The 24276-nt window shown below is 39.3% G+C and overlaps 1 protein-coding gene across 1 annotated transcript in view; it reads right to left on the minus strand.

The window, feature by feature from the left end:
- GPC6 (glypican 6) overlaps positions 1–24276 on the minus strand; it is a 1148404-nt gene that overhangs the window by 89906 nt on the left and 1034222 nt on the right. The window contains exons 5-6 of the mRNA XM_014530079.1: positions 22695–22825; positions 4641–4784 (exon numbers count right to left, since the gene is read on the minus strand). Coding sequence (XP_014385565.1) covers positions 4641–4784; positions 22695–22825 — 275 coding nt within the window. The remainder of the gene's footprint in view (positions 1–4640; positions 4785–22694; positions 22826–24276) is intronic.

Consider the following 24276-nt stretch of genomic DNA (forward strand, 5'->3'; position numbering starts at 1 on the left):
CTTCCTCCCTAAATCCTCTAAAAGATATCAGTAAATTCAAATAAAGTAAAAATAGAGTAAACAACCCAGACCAAAAACTATTCTAAACCCCTAAACTCTCTATGTCCTAGTTAATGAAAAAAATAGCTCCTTATGCATGAGAGCTGAGGTTGATTTGCTTTTATTATTAGTAATTATTCACTCAGCACAAAAAGAAAAAACCAATATACATGTAGTGGGAAGAGCTAGTTTTTCAGGCAGACTACACATAGTCTGAACATTCGGATAGAATTAAATCACCCATCAAATGAACCAGTCTTACACAAAGTTTAGACTGAAAACCTTGCCCTTGGGAAAGAATTCCAAATGGTCGTTTACCGTAAATACCAAGAGAGGAGGCTACTAAACCCATTGGTCATGCACAGTGTTCAAATGGCTTGCTAGGCAATTTGCAAAAGGGAGGTGGAGGTGGAATTTCTCAGGAACTCTCCAGAATGAGTGTACAAAGACAAATGGGAATGAGAGGAAGAAGAAGACCAAGCTTACACTATGTTGCATTGTCCTCCACACAATCCTCTGGGAAGCAAGAGGAAAACAAATTTAAAGAAAAAAGAAAGAGAGATTATTCTATACATAATAGCACAGCACAGGTACAATGCTTAGCTTCGTAGGCTGGCATTCTACCCACCAACCCCCACCCCAAACTCCCTCAGATTGAGCAGTAGAATATTTTAGAAATCTGCACACACAGGACGACATGGAATACTTACTGGAGATTCATTTGTCTAAATCATCACCAACTTGATGAACTAACTCCCAAGTCTGTGTGTTTGTGTGTGTGTGTGTGTGTGTGTGTGTTTAGTCCACTTTTATAAACTATATTATTCCAAGATATACAATTTAAAGTACGTTTTTGCTATAATGAATCAGCTGGAGTAATAGACACTCCCTGCACAAGTGTGTCCAGGAACCATGTAGCATGTTGTGCTATCACTTTCTGAGCTGTACAGCTAATTGCCTTTTACAGGAGTAATCTGAAATACTTCTGTATGCTCGGATTCTAAAAATTGAGATAGCTTGTGTTGATTTATTTTTATACTCTCTGCCTCCACTGAAATGCTTTAAAAGTCATAGTTTTACAATCAAATTATTTTAGAGAATTCATGGAGGATAGAGTTAAGACAAAAGGAAGAGATCCAATCTCTTCCTTCATGCAGATAATCACCTCTGGTCTATTTAACTAACCTCATCCTAACCCGCTGCCGTAGAAGTACTGTCAGGTTGAGTGTTGGTGACAGGAGACACGTGATGGTGGGGAGGACTGTTAACCAAATTAGTTGATGACATTAATATCTCCAACAAATCAGGGCTGCTGGCAGGAAGGACTGTGATATTCTCTGATGAGTCAGCTTTTCATTAGCAGCTGAATTTATACAAATATATTCATTCATTATTGAATAATAAAAATAACTTTTGGATAGTATGTCTGAAAGCTACTAACTACCTAAACTACTTCTTATGCACATATAATTTTAGAGAAATGGAACATTTACTCCACTAAACAGAAACAAATGGCAATGTTTCTTAGAGACATAAAAGAATTTACAAGGTTCCTTATAAATGTAATAGAGGTTAAATGATGGAATTAATGTATTTTTAAGAGAGAGTTTGTTTTGTTTTCAATTATTTCACATAAATTTTAGCAGCAGTTTATCCTGCTTGGGGTTAGTAGCTTTATTTCTAAAACCCCATAATTGTCAGTTCATATAAAAAATAGTTTTACAATAATTGACATAAAAACAGCTATCAACAGAACCCAAAGTTAATAGCCCAGGTACCAATTTTAAATGGGAGTAAGAGCAATTCTCTGAGAGCTCTCTAGTTATTTTCCTTGGGTGAAAGGGGTGGGGTGGAGTATTCTTTCGATGCTGCCCTAGAAGCAGTGTCTCTGCTGAAACACTCAGAGAGACTAAAGGAAGTCTTTTCCAGTTATTCTCCTTTTCTGGGACACATGCTTCTTATAAATATTCAGGAAACATCCTTTCAGGGGAAAATTACGACAGGAGTAGGTAACATGAGACTTGTTTATAAACAAGGCTGTGCTGGATAGGCCCGTCAGGAGAGTTCACCAATGCGTGTGTCTCCAGGAGGATTTTGTCTGACTGTTGCACAGCATGGGCTGGTTACTCCTTCACCCTTTCACTATTCAGAGTTCTGTTTTATCCGCAAAGGGAAGAGCCTTGGGGGAGCCAAAGGCTGCAAAGGGAGAGTCTGATGTGAGCTTCATTCTCACTTGTGTTTCTCAAGAATAACCTTGCATAGCTCCTTTTGATTGGAAAAAGTCCCTTGCTCATAGGGGCTGGGAAGGTAACTCCAGTAGGCTTATGGCTGACTGTGAATGAAAAATTGCTAATTCTTACAATTTAGGAAGGAATCAGAATTTAATTCACTAGAAAATTAATAAAACCTGCATTCTTCCTTTATAGGGCCTGAAGCCACGCCTATAAGGAAGTACTACTTGCGGACACAGAACATTTTAGGATGAAATTGGCTTGTTGATTTAAATTCATATGCATTGAACTAGTCCTTATGCACTGAGTCTGGTCCTTGTTTGTGATTAACCATTACTAATTCTCCTTAGAAAAACGTTGCTTAAAAATATTTTTGGAGACACATAAAATAGAAGAGCTTAAATCAGGTTGCTACTTGCAAGTACTCTTCAAGATTTTTATATTCGGGGCATTTTGAAGATCCTCAATAAAGTTCCTGTATAAAAGCTTCAAATTTCAATTTTCCTATCTACCAGATTTTAAACATCACGTGAAATTTTCAAAATGTTGATGCTTTATTTAGGTTGTGCTAAATTGCATAAATATTGTTGTTTTTTAGAAAAATTAATTTTCTTGCTCTACTTTCCTAGAAGTTCTACTTCCCTTGCTTCTATTTCAAAGGGGAAAAATAATTAGTAGTCATAGATATCATTACATTGTTCAGATTCACTGTAATTTTAACTAAGTGTATAATGTACCCAAATTGTTTTTAAATGTTATGTTATTGTGGTAAGAACACTTAACATGAGATTTACTCTCTTAACAGATTTTGAAATGCTTTAAACAGTATTGTCATTTACAGGCACAACTTATCGATCTTCATTGTGTCCCAGTTCTTATACAAGTGTTTATGAAAAATCTGAAAAGCCTGAATTGGTCTAATAACTAAGCTGGAGCCAATTAAAATGGAAATAAAAAGGGAGAGAGAAAGAGAGAGAGAGAACCCATACTCACCAATTTTGCTTCTCATTAAAAGGATCTAGACATACACAGGAATTTGTAAAGTAAAACCCCAAACAATGAAATCTTATGAAACCATCATTTCTTGAAAACTATTGGCTAGTTGTTTAGAAAAATCTAATTGGTTGCTTAAAAGAAAAAAAAAAGAAGACTAATTTTAAACTTTTCCTGAAACTGTGAATAGAGAATTAACATAATCAAGGTAAAGTAGAAGTTTGAAGCAATTACCCAGATGATTCCTTTTTCAAAACCTACATGAAAGAGGGAGGCTTATTGCTAATAAACTGTAATAAATTTATAACATAATTTAGTAGTTAACAATTCCATTTACCCCTTCTCATTGGCACTTCATGGATAGGCCTTTATATTGTAAGTACATTTGATTTTTATAGAGAGAATTGCTGATATGTACTTATTTTGAGGCCAAACTCAACCAATTTAATCTTATGAGTTCTACACTGCAGAAGAATATTAACTAAAATAATAAATTAATTTATTACAGTGACTAATAAAAATACTTTTTGTAATAAGAAATTGAGATCTGAGTTTATATGCCATAATCATATGTGGTTCAAGTGTTTTATTATCTTAAGGCTCTCATCTGCTAATTTTACATCAAGATAATTGGCTAAGCAACATTAACAGCACTTATGATTACAGGTATATAAATTGTTTATAGTACTCTAAATACTATAAGTTTCACTGAAAATAATCAGGCAGTATTTCTCTTAAATTATGAGATTTTCATTTCTTGTCATAAGATTTGATGTTTAAAACATTAAAGTTGTGTTTACTACGTTTATGGTTGTACAGTATTCTCAAAGTAAATTGCTTTGTTGCTAGAGACCATTTGACACACATTTAAATGGATCAAAGAGTGACTGTTTCTAAGAATTCCAACTTTTAAAAGATACACACACACACATACACACAAATGGTATTTCTTTCACCTTGATTTGGGGTCTCTTGGCAAGGTCTTCCATACAGAAAACTTTCCATATAAGGAGAATCATCATAAAGTCCCACTACCGTTATTGAATAAATAACTGAAGCAAATGAATGAAAAATGTGCTATTGTATAATTATATTGCTGGGAGACAGAGTAACTTAGTCTTCAAATTAATATTTCAGAAGAAATATGAAGTTGAAAATCTGGCCTTTGCAGGAGTGGATTAATGGTGATAAGACTTCTTAAATAATCTAATTCTTGACCTAAAAGGAAGATCTCATTACTTTTAAATATTCTAATTAAGACTAGGAGCAGATATCAGAATGAGATGACCTTCACAACCAACTTTTCCCCATCACATCTTGTGAAGAATAACCCGTAACAGATAGCGGCCACAAGGCCATCTATCTGCGAGAACTCACCAGCCGGTCCAAGCTTGTGCCTGCTGCGGTTGTCGGTCTTTCCTCAGGATTGTAAGGCCTAAAACGTGTATTAAAATTTTCAGGAGCTGAGCGGGCAGACCTGAGGGCTGGAGCAGGCTTGGGTTGGCCACATCCCTGAAAGACCTGGAAGAAACATGGAAAACTTAACTCGGTTGCACAATTCATTTTTCCCTAAGATCATGATGTGGAAGCATGCAATGCAATGGCTTTCACATTTTTCATGGAACTTTTACTTTCAATATACTCTGATTTTGAAATTTAAATAAATCCAACCACTTATATAACACAAAATTACCCAGACAGATACAAAGTGACTGACGCTCAGATTCTTCAACATAATAAATCAACCCTCATTATTTACAAATTCCATATTTGTGAATTGGCCTACTCACTAAAATTAATTTGTAAGCCTCAAATCCATACCCATGCACTTTTGCAGACATAAGCAGAGTGACAAAATTTAGAGTTGCCCTACATGCATGTTCTCAGCTGAGTTCGAACACAGAGGTGCTCTGCCTTCGACTTGGTTATCAGATCGACTGTTGCATTACCACAGTGCTGTGTTCAAGTAATTCTTATTCTACTGAAAAATGGCCCCAAAGTGCAAAAGCAGTGATTTGGACATGGCAATTCAGATGTGCTAAAGAGAAGCAATAAAGTGCTTCCTTTAAGTGAAAAAGTATGTATGCATAGGAAAAAAACATAGTATACATTGGGTTTGGTACTTATCTGAGGTTTCAGGCCTTCAATGGGGGTGTTGCAACATATCCCCCATGGATAAGGGGGAACTACTGTGTTAAAAATAGGAAATGTAATAGTTACTTCATACAATGCTTGCAGGATGAAAGGAATTGTGTCCCAGATATTTTTATATACTTGAATTTGGCATTTGATAAACATCCATTTGGAATTCTTATTATTGTGACAACTGTAATTCAGGTATAGCCTATAAGATAAAATGACTTCAGTGATTCCCCCTTGAATAATGAGAACCTCTACCAGATGAATTCTTTGAAAACACCCTCTTGAGCAATGGTGTGGAAATAGGACTAGCAAAGTTGGTGAAATCCATATAATGACAGTTCCCTCTAATTTTGTTGCTGACAGCTGTCCATGTCACAATTGGGGTTGCTGTGGGAAATCACACATATAATTGTAATGACCTAAGGGACGGTACCGGCAGATCTTCTCTACAGTGATTTCACTCCGGGTGGCGTGGGGATACCTACTTTGCTGTTTTTAGAAACTTCCCACTCTCTGCTGGTTGAGAGACAATGCCTTTACCAGAATTCCAGGAAATACAGTAACATTTTCAGGAAATTTTGATGAAGTCTAATTTTATGTTTCTCCCATTTCTACATGGGAGATGATTCTATTCCTAGATATGTATTTTTTCCCCCAGTAAACTTTTTGGGATTATTGACGTCAGCTAATTCTTAAGTTACATGTGTAAGTTTAGAACATATTCCTTCTGGTTTTGTAATTTGATTCTGTGTTGTTTAACTTTAAAGTAAGCATTTTTTCATCAGGCATATTATGGGATTTCACTGAAGTACACAGAGAGCTCTTGAGTGCTATTCCCAGTGACAAATTCCACCTTGAGACACAATTCATTTGGTTTTACCACTACAGGTCGTTTCTCTTGTGCCGTATTCAAAAGTTCTCCTTTAGCTCTGCATTCTGTAGAGCCGAACGCTTTGTCTTGGCATTCCTGGAGATTGGTCTTAACACACTATTGATTATTCCTCTCTCACACAATTTCTGAGGTTGATGGTGTAAACCAGCGCGATAAAGATAGCGGGCCCCTTACTCCCCCGTGCCTCAATCACTTCCCAGCGGCAAGGTCACTGCTGAGGGAGGGCATTAACGTTTCCAAAGCTCCAGGGTTCTGTGGAGTGTGCTATCATGGATAGCTTCGAATATGACAGCTGATTTTTTAGAAAGTATAACGACCTGAGGCAAAATAATACTGATGGCCTTGCCGAGATTTCTTGAAGCCAGGTACCGAAAGGGTTAACAGACCTTCTTAATTCACCCTTTGGGAAAAATCTGGCTCACTGGTTTAAGTTACATAAAAGGAACAAGACATGCTCTGAAAGAATATGAGTGATCTAGGAGACATTTCATCACAACAGAAAATCTTACCACTTGTCTGGGATGGGGGTGGGAGGTATTAATTATAACAACAGAATATAGGTTGCTTAATATCCCCCAGCAGCTTTCCGTCATTTGTATCAGGTTTGGATACTGAAGATGGCTTCAGAGAGGAAATTGCCAGATCTATGATCCAAACTGAAGAAAACACTGACTCATAATTATGGAGACCTACGTAAAAATCTGGCACCATATGTCAAAGATGAATCTAGAAGGTCCTTCAACACACAGTCTATTATACCCTCAGAAAAAGGGACTTGTCAGAAGAAAAGACATTTTAGTGTGGAAATGCCAAGTTGGAGGATCAAGAACTGTTTTTCAGAATTTTACAAAACCTAAAGGGAACAGTGGCAAAGGAGACCAGGGCATCAACTTGCCCTGTGTTCACTTGGGCATGATTAAAAGCATGTGTGATTCTCATGTGGAGAGTATTTCTTTTTATTTATTTATTTTTTAAAAAATATATTTTTATTCACTTCAGAGAGGAAGGGAGAGGGAGAGAGAGAAACATCGATGATGAGAAAGAATCATTGATTGGCTGCCTCTTGCACACCCCACACTGGGGTCTAGCCCACAACCCAGGCATGTACCCTGACAGGGAATTGAACTGTGCCCTCCTGGTTCATAGGTTTACAATGCTGACCAGGTGTGAAGAATATTTCTTAAGCAACACATATCTGTCATAGAACCTAGATGACTCAGAAAGTGACAATAATTTCATCTTTAATACATGCAATCTGTTGGCTAGACAAAGTATTATTAAAGCACGGGGTTCACATGGTGGGTGGCCAAAGGGATTCTTGTGTAGAACATTCGGACTGTCTCAGACTCTTTTCTGAGCTTGCTATAGCAGCAGTGCAGTTAGACAAAGTTCTGTGGCCATAGACCCAGGGCTGCATTATTCTCAAAGACCAATGAGCCTTTTTCCTGGTGGTCTGGGTACCCTAATGTTTTCTATTTGGAGTAAGGGAAGAAACTGAAGGGGAGTTATGTGGGGGAAGGGGCCTTAGGTTAAACGAGTGTTGGTAGATCAAGATTCTCTGCATAGTGGTCAGGGCTGGAGATGCAGATCTGGATCATGAGTCTAAAGATGGTATTGAAAGGCCTGAAACTGGTCCCATTTTCCAAGGGCAAGTATGTAGATAGGTGGCAGATGGGGCTGAGGAGAGCTCTGGGCCATGCCACTTCAGAGGACCCTCCTTGAGGGCCCAGCCTTACTTGACTGCTTTGTCAAACACAAATAAGAATATTATTTATCATGCAGATAGGCTCTGATAATTAAAATGCAACACCCAAGGCAGGAAAACAGAAAAGCCAATGTCTTGGAAAATAGGTGCTTGATAATAATGAGATAATTATATCATTCCATGGTTTGTTCTTTCTAGAAGGTTTGAGTTCTGAATAAGAAGATTCGAAGAGGGTGGGGACACTCATGTGGGCTGATGTTTCTTACATGTTTTCCACACAATATTATTTCCAGGAGCTAACAGCAGTTACGTAGACAATAGAATCCATGAGTCAAAGTTGAATGAGGTATTTTAGCCGGGCTTCCTTATGCTAACATGTGCACTGACTTGTCAAAAGGGAGACCATTTGTAGTGTTTCCCAACATTATTTGGCCCAGGAGGTTCTCACATGATGGAGACATACACTGTGAGGCTTGTTTCAACTGGCCAAGAGAAGAAGGGATTTAGATGTAATTGCATTTACTTAGAGGTTTTTGTGAGCCATTCCACCAGCCACTACCTTTAAGTTGAGAGAAGAAATATTATTTTAAGAGACTCAAGGTCTTCTCTTCACAGCTGAAGTTTCTAGAGAATACAGCTTTAGGCTAAGCCACCTCATTGTGGAACAAATCATTAGCTCTACTCCTTGTAGAAATGGGATCAGTATTACCTCCTGCCTGCCTCCCTCCAAGGGGTATTGAAAGGATAATTAGATAATTTGGAAAAGTATTTGGAAGTCCCAATGCAGACAGACACTACAGATATACAAAGGAATTATCCTTCCCACGTAGCTGACTCGCAACACCTGTGGATTTCCAGAAGGTATCTGGCACATGAATCCTCTCTTTTAAGAGGATTACTAAGATGATGTCTCAGAAGTCTGTTGGCATTCTGAGATTAAAGAAGCTGACATAAAAGATAGAAAGTGCTGGAAGAAGAAACCTTTATAAGGGACAAGAAAGAGAGGGAGGTGTGCTGATCACAGGTTTGAATGCTGTGTCTTAGGTTTCTCAATACAAGCACTTTTCCTCTAAGAATGTTGCAGCATCTTAACATATCTCCTTTAAAATAAACTAACATGATGTGTACTTTTAAAATATTTTTTATTGATTTTTTACAGAGAGGAAGGGAGAGGAATAGAGAGTTAGAAACATCAATGAGAGAGAAACATTGATCAGCTGCCTCCTGCACACCCCCGACTGGGGATGTGCCCGCAACCAAGGTACATGCCCTTGATTGGAATCGAACCTGGGACCCTTCAATCCGCAGGCCAATACCTATCCACTGAGCCAAACCAGTCAGGGTGATGATGTGTACTTTTGCAGAGGCACCCACAGCTTTATACCTACAACTCTGTCTTCTTTTATCTTCTGCAGGTTGATAATACGTCCACTGAAGCCATTGCTGGCAACCTGAGAAGCAGTGCCTGCAGATCAATCCTGTCTCAGCTCCTATGCTTTTAAAATATTCTGACTTCTCAGTTTCTACTCAGTGAGCTTTTATTATGGTGGGAAAGTTGTTGCTAGCCCCATAAATTGTGCTGAAATTTGCAAACAACTCTAATGTTTTATATTAACATAGGTGGCAGTTAATGCTACCTAGATTTAATTGGAATTGATGTTTTGAGAGTAAGGATTTTTTATTTACTTATTAGATTCTAATTTGTATTTCAGTGTTAATGAATGAACTATTTGTTAGGCGACCACTTGGGGAATTCCAATCTATTGGGTTTGTTCCCAGGGAAACAGAAGCTATCATATCTGCATTGGCTCCACACATATTTTCATGAGAGAGTTGTAAGGTCATAACAGAAAGGTCATGAATGACAGTTTAAAATCTTGGAGTCCTAACTTTGGTCTTTTTCCTGACACCTGTGCGACCTTGGGGGTCACCCGTTCTCCCCAATTCTCAAGGCTGATGTGATAAAATAACAAGGTGCTTAAAAATACACTGAAAGGTACAAAGATGTATTGTCATCTGAAGTGATCTGTAATTAAAGAGGGCAACAACAGATGACAAATCAAATATATGGATTTTGCAGAGTGATGCATGAATAATTTAAGCTTCACGAAAAATAGGATCTTACGCATTTTGCTCATCACTGTATCCCAGAACCTGTAAGAGATCTCACCATACAACATGTGTTTGAAAAATGAATTGGGAATAAAAATCCATGAATAAATAAAAATATTATAATTTCTACCTTTTGCAAACATTTATTGAAGGCAATGGGGAGGTGGATTTCTGTAAAGAGAAAGAAGATTGGAAAGGAAATAGAATTCACTGAGCATCGGGATGGGCCAGACACTCACCATGCTGTGTGTTATATACACTTGTCTCAATCAATCACCTCTTCGAAATCAAAGTTTAACCTTTCTGCCTTCAGAAAATACAATGAATCATGCATAAAAAAATCATTTGATGTTTCCCTTACTCCATTTCTGTGCCAAACTAAAACAAAACTAAATCAATAACTTTAACTTGATAACTATAACCAAAAAAATCCTGTTTCTTTTTTTTTGTCATGCAGAATTTTTTATTTAACTTAATTTATTGGGGTGACACTGGTTCACAAAACCATACGGGTTTCAAGTGTACAACTCAATAAAACATCATCTACACACGGCGGCATGTGCTCATTGCCCCAAGCAAAGTCTCTTTCCATTCCCATTTCTCCCCGCTTTTGCCCACCTCCACCTAATTCCCTCCCTCTTCCCCTCTGGCTTTCACCACACTGTTGTCTGTATCTATGTGTTATGTATATATGTTTTTTACTTAATCCCTTCACCTTCTTTCATCCAGTTCCGCACTCTGACAGCGGTCAGTCTGTTCCATGTACCCATGCCTCTGTTTCTATTTTGTTTGCCAATTTGTTTTGTTCACTAGATTCCACATATAAGTGAAATCATATGATATTTGTCTTTCTCTGACTGGCTTATTTCACTTAGCATAATAACCTCCAGGTCCATCCATGATGTCTCAAATAGTAAGACTTCATTTTTTTAATGGCCATGTAGTATTCCATTGTGTAAATGTACCACAGCTTTTTTTTATCCACTCATCTACTGATGGACAAGGGCTGCTTCCAAATCTTGGCTATTGTAAATAATGCTGCAATGAACATAGGGGTACATCTATTCTTTTGAATTAGCATCTAGGGGTTCTTTGGATATATTCCCAGAAGTGGGATTGCTGGGTCATAAGGCAGTTCCATTTTTAATTTTTGAGGTAACTCCATACTGTTTTCCACAGTGGCTGCACCCATGTGCATTCTCATCAGCAGTGCACGAGGGTTCCCTCATAGCCATTCTGACAGGCCTGAGGTGATAGCTCATTGTGGTTTTAATCGGCATCTCTCTGAAAAGTCCTGTTTCTTGATCATTTGCTAATTGCTACTCACTGTGCTCGACAAGCCGATTAGAGAGCAGAGGACTTTGTGTACAAAAGAGTCAGGTGGGCAAGCCAAGCGCCGTGGGTTCTAGAGGTAACTGGGAGCACATCTCAGGCACTGGCTGCTTCCCACAGCAAAGTGGACGACAGCGTGGGCTGGGGCAGAGCCTCCCTTGCACCGCAGTGGTTGCGGGTAGCACAGTCCTGCCCCCACCTGTCCGGGTTCAGCACGGAGCTGGCGGCCTTTTCTCCAAGTGGAAGTGAAATGTGGAACTGAAATGGGAGAGCAAAGGGACGTCCACTTATCATAGTAAATAGATGTGAAGTTAAAATACTTAAAAACCCATTTCATTAACAGTAGCAGCAAAAGACCTAGCTATGTCATCACCACCATATAAGATTAAAGCAGTACCTAGAACCTCATTTCACACGTTTTTTCCTCTGGTTCCTAACAGTATTCTGCTAATAGCCTTTGAAGTTTTTTACCTGAATATACATTTAAAACATTTAAATACTGACTTCTTTCTTTAGCTATAAAATCATTATACAATGTTTGTGATTGCACAAACATTTTAAATATCAGGGTGTTTTATTTTTAGTTTTTTACTTTCAATAGTTTGGCAGTTTCCTTGATGGATTGCCTTTTAAGAAAACAGGTTTTCATTCTTACGTCTCAGAACAATCTCTCATCTTCTTTCATATTCCCTTCCCTCTTCCTCTCCCTTCCTCTCTCATTCTCTTCCTCTCTTTGTTCCCTGATTCATGTTTTTCTTTCCTTAAATGTTGATTATAATGGTCCCTTGGCCAAGTTCTCTGGAAAACTCTAAGACACTAGATGGGTTTAGGATTCTGTGAGGAGAATTCTGGGTTGTACTGAATCAAGTTAAATCATCAGTTTCAGTTTTGGCTGCTTTTCATTGGCTTCATTTTTTCCAACTCCAGCTACCACGTCAGTTTTAAGGTTTTGATAATCTGCTCTGATGCTTACGCAGCTGGGTTCCAGAATATGTCAGATTGCTGCATACTTCTTAAAATCGGTTCTTCCATAAAAGAAATTCTTTCCATTTGCTTGAGAGATGATTTTTTTTTCTCCTTGAAGCTTTTGCATTTCTTAAACAACAGACATCTTGATATTTTCTCCCAAATGGTGGAAAAGCACAAAGCGCTTTTTGAGTGTGGAGAGAAAGAAACCCTGACCCCGTTGGCCTAGCTAAATGATTATTTCATATGCTCTTTGTTTATAAGGTTTAAAGTGATTCTCTAAGAATCACTTTGCAAAATTTACATAAACATGTAAGTTTCATCAGCCTGGCTTTGTGTCATTCATTCAACCCGCCATTCAACAAATGGTTGTTGTGTCACTAACGCCGGACATAGGTGGCTGGGGATATGCCAACTGGACATGACCCTGTGCTCATGAGGTACTGATAAGAAATCAGGCCATTACGACAGAATGTAATAACTGTGATGGGAGAACCCAGGAGGGAGAACTAACCCAGGCTGGAGAGTGAGAGAAAGATTCCTAGAATAGCCACGGTGCGCTGGACAGAGCTGGTTCTTACCGGCTCACAAGACCACTTGTTAAATTTTCAGGAATTTTGCAATCCAGTCATTAAACACAATGATTATTAAAAGTTAAATTGTATGCACTTAACATTATATAAATTATATTGAAAACAAAGGTCATATACACTCACAACTTATTATTTTCTAATTGCTTATGATTATCTATGCTCTGAGGCTACTCACGCCAATTCTATGCTGAGGTTACTTACATACAACCATATAGTGGGGTACTACTCTGTGTTCAGTGACATCATGCTGGTAGCTTGAAATCAACACAGAAATTGGGAAACACTACAAAGTAGCATGTTTCCTATGAACAGCGGCCAGTCTACCACTGAATCTTGCCTGGGAAGTGAAGAAGTAGTTGGAGTATGGCCTGGCAAATGGTGTGTATTTGGAGTGGGGGGTGGAGAAGATAGCATGTTCCAAGATGAGGGAACAGCAAGTACAAAAGCACATGGATCACAGAGGATGGTTCTGAGCCACAGAGCCAAGGCTGTCCCATATGGCTGGTACATATAGAGGTTCTCTTACCTCCTAGATTAAAGCTTCTATTAAGACTCAGGCTTTGTAGGTCTTATTCACTACGACCTCTACCCACAGCATCGAGTATGGTACTCACATGATAATAGATGCTCAATAAATATTTGCTTCAATAATATAAGGTGGGAGGAGTAGTGAGTACTGGGCCTGGAGGGCCACGGTGAGGACAACATCTTGCAGGACTACCTCTTGGCTTTATTCTAATGGCAACAGAGAACCATGGAATGATATCAAGCAGGGGAGTGATGTGAACATATTTGCACTTTCAGGAATCCCTCTGGCTGCCGTGTGGGAAATGGATTGGAGTGTGGCAAAACCAAGGCAGGAAATTAATCAGGATTCTATAACCCATGTGTGAGGTGATAGAATTAGAGAGCTGCTGTGAATAAATTCAAGATATATTTAGAATGACTGTTCAATTGGTTTCCTTATGGATTGAGTATGAGGGTAAAGAAGAGGAGCCAGCAGGGTTTCTGGCAAGGACCAAAGAGCAGTAGGAGGCATTCTTCGGGATAGAGGACCCTGGGGAAGAGAAGGGTTTATGAGAGGACCGTGAGCTCAGTTTGGGGCAGGTATATTTGAGGTGGCAGGTGGAGGTGTGCAGCAGACAGCTGGATAAACAGATGTGATCGGCAGAGTAATCTGGGCTAGAGAGAGATTTAGGATGAAAACTCCTACTGTTGCTAAAGCAAACTCAGAAAATTGTGTCCCAGGCAGCCTGGATTTTCTACACAAGAATTCTTTTTGTCACTCACCCCAATGAACACTGTGTTTTAAAAAATATATTGTTTAGCTAGCAAGTGAAATGTATGAGTGAATAATTTATTGATTTTTTTCACTTTGCAGGGCATCTAAGCTACTTGGATAATGTTTAAGAAATATTCTAGTATAATGAGGAGGTGATATGAAAGAGATGAAGATATTGTGCTAGAAGAAAGAGAAAACCATATATTATTCCAAGTTTTCCAGCAGAACAAGTGGCTGTAAGCACACAGAAGTAGCTCCTTCACATGTTTAAATATTGACTGGCTGGGCAATGCCTGTACCAGGATCAAACCAGACAGCATACCCCTGAGAGAAGGGAATTGGTAAGTGCTGGGAATTTTGTGTGTGTATTTGTGAGAATGGTTAGAGGCCACTAACACTAACCTTGACACAGTAACCTACTGTCCATGGGAAGCACAGTTCTAGGGAAGCTGTTCTCTTTAAGGCAGGAAGAGGTTGGGAGAACACTTTCAGGAGAGCGAGCAGATAACTTCTGTTCTTAAGAATGCTCTAAGTATGTGTTAAAAACTCAACTGAGCTTCAATCACAGATTCTTGAGTACACTACAGTAAATGCAATCTTCTCATCTTTTGCCCTAAAGTTAAAATGAAAGAAAAGTCTTAGGATAAATCTCCTAAGATTATGGATAATCAGGAGTTGCATTTTATCATCAAAAGGAGGAAAAAAATATTCCTTTTACCTGGAAGAAAAGTTAAAACTAGTTTGCTTTGGGTGCATGTCCGATAAATACATCATAAGCAATTTTCTCAAAACTTCATTTTACTTTATAAAAGAATGGTGTCTCCTCTCCCTCTTGTATCTAGCATCTGAAAAATCTGGTCCTATTATTCAGTAATGTTACAAACAAGAATGGAATAGATTCTCAGATTCTAGTTGTGTGTGTGTGTGTAAATATAGAAACAAAGGATCAAAGAATCAAAGATGTTTAAGGTCATTGCTTCTTGCTGGAATATTATAAGTAAGAGCTGATGGGAAGAATGTAAACTTTGAATAACCAGAAAAAATATTCTGAATTTAGAAATCACTGAGAGCTTGCTCTTCTTCTTCTTTTTTTTTTAAAAAGAAAACTAGCCGAAACCGGTTTGGCTCAGTGGATAGAGCGTCGGCCTGCAGACTGAAAGGTCCCAGGTTCAATTACGGTCAAGGGCATGTACCAGGGTTGCAGGCACATCCCCAGTAGGAGGTGTGCAGGAGGCAGCTGATCGATGTTTCTCTCTGGGGGAGGCGGGGTGCAGGAAGCAGCCAATCGGTGATCCTCTCTCATCATTGATGTTTTTCTAACTCTTCCCTCTCCCTTCCTCTCTGTAAAAAATCAATAAAATATATTTAAAAAAAATAAAAAGAAAACTAAAGAAGAAATAGAAATAAAGCTTTATAAAGTGCATGGCCATTGGCTTTTTTATCAGAGATCAGACAGAAGGGACTGAACCACTTGTCAATGGAGCAGGTCAATTATTCCCTTAATGTAGGAATAATGCGATAGTCGGCAGAGGCCACTGAAATTCCTCTAAACCTTTGCTCTGCTGGCATTGGTGCTGCCGATAGGCACAGGCCAGATGTCAGGCTGCCGACATGATCTGCACCCATTCTGTGTTTCCTTCTAGCCTGCTTCTTTCGAAGGTCTGATGACTAGACATTTATTCAGTGCCATGTCATAGGCCAGACAGAAGTCTGAGTCCCTTTTGAGGTGATTCTCTGCTATTGAAAATATCAGATGCATGAGTAGACTAAAATGCAGGTGTGTTTATACTAAACCTGTTCATCTGATCTTAGATTCTAAAGATAAATTACCAGACTTATATCAAAGAGGTAAAACCATGGAGTCAATGCTCTTTATAATTTCTGTATTATAGACATTTTCAATAACACCTAGTACAATGCTTAACTTTTATGAGTGGTTTTCATTTGACATAGTTCATGCTAAGCATTTTGCATGGATTATATCAGTTTACTCTGAAATGATCCCATGAATGAGTGCTACTAGCACCCTCATTTTTTTTAGAAGAATATTTTGTTTTCATTTATTTTTATAAGTTTTAATTTTCAATTACAGTAGATAACCAATATTATTTCACTTTCAGGTGTACAGCACTGTGGTTAGATATTTATCCAATATATGAAGTGATCCTTCTGATAATTCAAGCAGCATCCTCCTTTTTAATGTGAATTACTTGAGTTTAGACAGATAAATAATTTGCCTTGTAACTTTTATGCAATTTTTAAGAATGCTAGACTAACTTTAAGTACATTTAAGGTCATTTCTATTCCTCCTTGTTGAACTCTCTGTGGCATTATACTTCCATGTTCTGAATTCAATTATGCAGAATGTACTGTTTCTTACATGTGTAAAATGGCATGTTAAGGTGGCTCTCTGTAGAATGTAAGAATGAGCAAAATGTAGTTCCTGTCCTCCACTAATTTATAATCCCAGAAGGAGGAGGTAATTACACAAGTAACCACATCACAAAGAATAATGTTTACGGCCTTAAGGACATATGTAATACAGGAGCTCAAAGTTTTACATGTATGTTTAACATGTTTTACATGTATGTATAAACATATTTATTTAAACTAAATTCTAAAAAAATGTCCTCATAGCTAAAAAGAAGATATTTTTTTTCCATGTGAATTCCCAAGATGTTATTTCTACCCGAATATATTGAAAGGAAAAGTTACATAGAAAAAAATGTTAAGTAGATGCCAGAAAAAGAAACCTAATCATTAATGAAAAGATAATGTATTAAATGTTAGAGCTGGAAAGGGGACATTTCAATCAACCCCCCATTCTACAGATGAGGAAACGAAGACCCGCCAGCTAGAGGCGGAAATTATTATATTCCTTTTTTATTCTCTGAGGCTTTTTCCCCCCATCTTTATTCGAGCTGTAGATTCAGAAAGAATTGTCTGGAGAAAATTAAGTACCTGAAGGGCCATCCTGCTCTTCTCTAATGGGTTCTACCCTCGTCTGTAATAAGTATGAATTGAATGGATGGTTTCAATTGGAATTTAGTAAGTCTTCCTTCTTAATTTAGATTATATCTGACAAACCAATCTTTTCCTGGATTAGATTTGAAATTACTCCTAATATATTTAAGTTATATCGAGTGAGATGAGTTTCATCTTCCCTGATAGGATAAGAAGGTGATTATCAACACATTTGAAATCCACAGGCAGAGATTCAAAGTTTTTTTCTTCCTTCTCTTGGGAACTTTCTGAAAGCCTGCAAATTCTTTGATTTGGGTGGGTAAGAAGTGGTAGGATAATGAAGGAAATTCTCTTTGATGAAGACGGTGAAGTTGGTGAATGCAATAAGCTTAGTTGGGGCTTGAAGAACTAGCAGCTTGAGTTTCTTATCAGTAGGTTCCCTGTAGTAGGTTTCAGGTAACCGTGCTCTCTTAGCTGGCTGGTCCCTCCAGTACTTAAATATGTCTAGTTCTGGGGGGAAGACACTGAGGAAATAGTGGCACACTGGGAAAATCTGTTTCTTTAGATCAGACAGTGCTGGGTTGCAATTCCTGCTCAGCCACTTGTTAGATCCAACACCTCAGACAAACTACTTAATCTCTCTAATGTAACAATTTCTGCCTGTAAAACCAGGGAATGAATGCTTTACAAGATGGCAGTAAGGATTTAAAATAAATATGCAAGGCATCTAGAAAGAGACTGACATAAAGGCAGAGAATCTGTTTTGTCTTTTGCTGTTTTTCTCATGCCTGGTAAACAGTAGAGAATTTGTTGAATGAATATAGAAGCTGTTCAATTAATGGTAGGCATGATGATTATCATTGTTACCAGTGATTATTTGTCTAAAAAGAACCAACAAAAGTTTAAAAATGCTGCTCCTCCCAGTCTTTAAACATGTATACATATATCTATATTTATAAAAGCCTAAGTGACTGGCTGACTGGCTGACCGGCCAATCGACCGGTAGCTATGATGTGCAATGACCACCAGGGGGAAGATGATCAATGCACAGGCATGGAAATATGGTACAGACTGATGAATCTCAGAGGGAAAGGGGGAAGGGGGGTAGAAAGAGATTAACCAAAGAGCTTATATGCATGCTAGAGCCCAGTGCACGGAATCGTGCACCAGTGGAGTCCCTAGGCCTGGCCTGCGAGGATCGGGCTGAAACTGGCTCTCTAACATCCCCTGAGGGATCCTTGATTGCAAGAGGGTGCAGGCCAGGCTGCGGGACCTCACCGGTGCACGAATCTGTGCTCTGGGCCTCTAGTATTATATAATATACACCATATATAGTATATTGTACAAAGCAAAAACAAATCAAGAGTTTGAGATGAGTGCCATAATGTTATTGCCAACATATTATAACTTGACTATAAAGATTGGTTAGAATATATATATATATAAAGCTAATATGCAAAGTTTCCCCTCGGGAGTTCGACCAGGAGTTCGATTGCTCACTATGATGTGTGCTGACCACCAGGAGGTGGAGCAGAATGAAGGGAGGCTCTGGCTGGCAGCCGGCAGCTGGGAAAGGGAGGCTCCAGCCAGCAGCCAGATGGAAGGCCCTGGCTGGCAGCCGGAAGGCCCTGATTGGCCCTGATCACTGGCCAGGCCTAGGGACCCTACCTGTGCATGAATTTCATGCACTGGGCCTCTAGTGTGCTTTTTAAAAGGAATGTCGGTGTGCCTTAGCCCTAATAGCTTAGCTGTGGGCTAAATAGGAGAGGAATACTTATAAAAACAGATCTAAGACAAGAGTGGAGCATGGGCATGCATAGTGGCAATGGGTCTTTTAATTAGTCTGTAAATATAACTAATTCGTGATCTCAGTGATGAAGTATAAAGGATTTGCTCTTTCCTACTTCAGATATGATGAGAATCACTGTATTGGAGGAGGAAGATTTCATATCTAGAATTGTGGTGTGTTCATCTTTTGCCTTCAGATATAAGAAGGGAGAAAAAATACAATTTTATCTATATATATAAAAGCCCAGCGACCACAATGGTGGAACAACCAAAGTGACCAGAATGACCAGAACGACTGGTGGCTATGACATGCATTGGGGTAGCCAACCAGCCTGATCCAGGCCCCAATTGCCCCCCCCCCCATCAGGGGCAGGGTTGGCTGGCCAACTGCCCACTGCACCTCCCCCCCACCAGCCCAGCTCGATGGGCCCCCATCGGGGCAGGTCGGCTGGACCCTACCCATGTACGAATTCATGCACTGGGTCTCTAGTATTTTATACTATTAAAACTCTAGGAAAGATTGGAAGCAATGAATGATGGTCCATATAAGAGAAATACTCCGGTAGCATTTAGTAAGGTGAGAAGTTCTAGGTAAATTTGTAAAGGGAAGCAGACAGAAAGACAGACAACTTGAGTCCTGGCTTTATCTCCTCTGTTTCCTTACCATCTTCATGAACCTTCTCTTAATACTTGATCTAGCCAGCAAGTATTCCCGAACCCTGCCCTTGTGTGAGACTGCCCTTGTAGGCACCCACATCATTGTGATGCCGTGGCCAGAAATGTGGGCTCTGCAGTCAGACACTCCTCTATGTACTTTCAAGCACCATGACATCTTTGTAAATTCCTTACCTTTGCTAAGCCTTGGTTTGCTTATCTGGAAAGTAAGGGGGAAGACCTATTTCCTCACAAGCATTGTTAGATTCCTTGTACTAAATATAAAGCACAGCACAATCCTTGGCGGGAAGCACTCGATAAGGATGAGCTGGCAGTTATAAATATTGTTGCTTTTCTGAAAGAGGCACTGGGAATGAGTTCTATCCATAACTGCTGTAATAAGGCAAATGATTTTCTAAGGAGACGTTGTCAATAATATCCTGGAGTTAGCAGTCTTTGTCATTTGTAAGGTTTACAACTCGCAGGATGTCAGGCCTGCAATTAGGAAACAGTTCCTGGTCTCACTTGAAGCTCACCTATTAGGAGTTAACGAAGTCTCTGCTTATGCAAATACTCCAGCGGAATCTAGAACTTCAAATTTGATGAGACTATCAACAGTGACTGAGGGTTCCTTGAAAAAGGGAAAAATTCAACCATCCAGTTCTTAGCTGGAATGTAGATTTTAGACTTTAGTGCATGCATGATTTTCATGGATGTGGCTTGTAGGGAAAATAAAACTACATGGTTCCAAATTCTATTCCCTTGAAGAAATAGGACCTCTTTTAGAACATAACCATTGCATCAGCAAATCCCGTCAGTGTTTCCTAGTAGATGTGGCCAAATTCCAGCCACCTTGTACTTTCCATTATATTACAGGCTGGCTTTGGTCCTTCCTCCTTGCCCTCTTCCGATCAGACTCTGCCTCCTGTCCCATCCCTCTTTCCCACAGAGTTCCAGCTGCCCTCCTCTTCTCCCTTCCTTAACTCACTCCATCCCCTTTCTCTATGTCAAGACTACCAGAGACACTTTTTAAACATGTTTCTAGCTCATTTGACATTTTTGGTACTACTATTTTATGACCCTTCATACTATAAACTCTCATGTGAGTGTACTCTCACATGTTCTATATTATTTCTACTCTTGATTTTGACAATTCTTACAAAGAAATGTCTCCTTAACAAAATAGAACCAGAGGCATGGATACATGGAACAGACTGACAACTGTCAGAGGGGCTGAGGGAAAGGAGGACTGGATGAAAGAAGGTGAAGAGGTTAGCCAAAGAACATATGTGCATAACCCAAGATACAGACAACAGTGTGGTGATGGTCAGAGTGGGGGTTGGGTGGAGGGAGACAAAGGGGTGGGGGGAATGGGGACATTTGTAATAGTACAATAAAAAGTATAGTCCTGTGAACAGCCATATTATTCTAAAATAGTTGGACAAATTCCACAAAAATGTCTCATCCATATTCTGGTAATAAAAAGAGTCCATCTAAGACTTAGAGAATTTTTAATAGAATAATTAGACTTGAACATGTATATGTACATGCCCAGCTCGATGGGCTCCCTCTGCCTCTAAGAAGTGTGGGGTGCTCTCAAGTCACAGACAGTTTTGTCTATGTGGTTTTTCATGCCCTTTTCTCTAGAGCAGTTTGAACATCAGCAACTTTAGTGTCTGGTTACTCAAGCGCTGCAGGGATGTTTGGCCTCTCAAAGCAACATTCATTGGTTTCTAGGCAATAGGTTTGAGAGGACTAGATGACTGCTGTTTTTTGATGGGAAAGAAAGAAAATATATTTTCATGGAACCATCAAATGTGCTATTTCTCTAACAGGTAATGGCAAATTTAGAGAATCCTTCTTTACACCAGATATCACAAACTCATTAAAACCCAGGACAAGGCCTATGAAACTCTCAGCTCATCCATCTCCCGGACAGATTTCTTCCTACCCCACATTCTACTAGTCCACCCTGAAAAGCCCAAATCTAGTTTGATTCACACTCAGCCAAGAGACCTAGTTGGATTCTATGGCTCTCTCTCTCTCTGCTCTTCCCCCTGCCCACCCTCTCCCTCCTCCTTGATTAGATTTGAAATCCCTTTCACAAAGGATTTTAAAATCAAAGGAAGCTAAGCCAACTCTTTGCCTGATATTTATTTGTATGAATGACTTTCTGTTAAAATGCAATCACTCAGTCAGTCACCAGGTTTAAAAAACTGATATAGATTTGGTTAGTGTTTCAGGACAAGGTGACTGGTCAAAAGAACAGAAGGGCATTATGCAGTCATCAATGTGGGTGAAAAGGGTGATAAAGGAACGGCTGGGTACCCATTGCAAACCTCTCAATTTTGTTTAAGGTGGGTCCTGTTTATCTTCAAATGGGTGGGGACAAATCAAAATCCTGCACCTGGTATTTGTGTTCTGCAGCTGCAAACCCAAAAGCTACGTCTCACATGATTTATGAAAATGAACTACTTTTTTCCTTTGAATGTGTGTTTGACTTCATACAAAGGAGCATTTTCCCCTGAAGATACATTAATGAAGGTTACACCATAGTCTTAAAAAGGAAGTCAGATGGAATGTTTAATTATTTACAATTGAACATACAGAACATTTGCCTGGCTTGCACAGCTGAAGATATAATTAGAAGTTCCTCAAGAGAGAACAGGGTTAGAGTGTGTAGACATTTCAAACATTAAATCCACTCCTCCCCCCAAAATTGCTCACAAATGTCAGGGATTAGTCAATATACTTGAGGCTCTCTGAAACTTTTTAGCAGCCAATAATTTCTTCATGATTGAGTAGTTGTGAGCAAAAAGATTGCTTCCTTTCTCAATGCCATTTTGTTAGACATTTTTAATGAAGTAGCAAATTTGTAGCTTGACAGGAAAAGCTCACTGACAATGTATTAGAATTTATAATCCCAGACGACATATCTAGTTACTTAATTTTTAGATTACTGCTCTTTCCTTATTAGTAGACATATGACTAATGCAAATACCTTTGCAGACACCTGCATGCTGTTTTCTTGCATGTTCATAATGGCTTCAGAGATCTTGACATCTATAGGGTCCATGACCGACTCAATGTTGAAAGGTCCTTCCAGTCGCTCTGCCACCAAGAGCATTGCATCTGTTAAAATACAGGAGCATGATATATTTGAGTACTGAGAGCTTCAGGTTCTTAACCTGTGTTCAAATATTCACAACACAACTGGTTGAAAAATATCCCTTCATTCACATTTTTATTTGCTTTTATATGGCAAATTAAAAAAAAGTGGAATGAATGACTAAATCTTAGAGAAGTATTTTATTTCATTTGAAGACTGATATTTTACATGTATAGAAGCAGACCTGAAAATGAGAAAATAAGTTCAAGTTAAGAGAGTAAGAAAATAAACAAAAAGAAAAAAATCAAACAAACAAAAGAAGAGAGTAAGAAAATTGAATATAGCAAATTACCTATATATATAAAAGCCTAAGTGAATGGCCAGTAGCTATGATGTGCACTGACCACCAGGGGGCAGACACTCAATGCAGGAGCAGCAGTTCTTGGGTGATGCACCTGGAACCAGAGAGGAGGGAGCCAGATTCCGGGGTGCATCACCCAAGAACTGCCCTCTCGCAATATGGGACCCCTCAGGGGATGTCAGAGAGCCAGTTTTAGCCCAATCCCCACAAGCCAGGCTGAGGGACCAACGGGTGCACGAATCCATGCACCGGACCTCTAGTCCCACATACAATAAAAACAAAACAAACCAATATTAGGTCAGGGATCCACTGCATTTCAAGATGGAGTCTAATTTCTTCTGGAGTGTGGGGAAAATGGGGAATATTGGAGAAATGACAATGTGTGAATTTGGATGCACAAATATCAAGACCCAACTCAAGCATATCTATGTGTGTGAAGCATTTCTGGATTTCCTGAGGAACAGACCTGGTTTGTTCTGTCACTTTACCTAGCATGCTCTTCTGTTTTGCATTTTGACATCCTTGGGGATAGGGCAAGTTATCTTTCTTGGTTTTGTATATTCAAGGCTTATTATGGTTCCTATCACATTGTAAACTCTCAAAAATGTCTATGATGTTATAGTGAGCTGAAGTATTGATTGGGAAGCTTTAGTTTTCTGGAGAAGATGGTGATAGTGATATGGAGGCAAAGGCTATGAGTTAGGGCAGTGGTTGGCAAACTGCGGCTCACGAGCCACATGCGGCTCTTTGGCCCCTTGAGTGTGGCTCTTCCACAAAATACCACATGCGGGCGCACATGTACAGTGCGATTGAAACTTCGTGGCCCATGCGCAGAAGTCGGTTTTCGGCCTGGGCGAGTCTATTTTGAAGAAGTAGCGTTAGAAGAAGTGGGGGGTGTCGGTTGGTCGGGCAACGGGAGACGCGGCGCAGGCGGCCGGGCCGCTGGATACGCAGCACAGGGGAGGCGTGCGAGATTCATGCACGAGTTGAGTGAGCCAGTCAGTCAGCAGTCTCATGTGCAGTGGTTAGTGCTAGTCGAGTCCGCAAATCACGTGCGGGTGACAAAAGTACCTACTCGAAGCATAAAGTTACCTGTATTTTTCCAACCAGCTG

This window comes from Myotis brandtii, unplaced genomic scaffold (assembly GCF_000412655.1).
Source record: "Myotis brandtii unplaced genomic scaffold, ASM41265v1 scaffold71, whole genome shotgun sequence".
Lineage (NCBI taxonomy): Eukaryota > Metazoa > Chordata > Mammalia > Chiroptera > Vespertilionidae > Myotis > Myotis brandtii.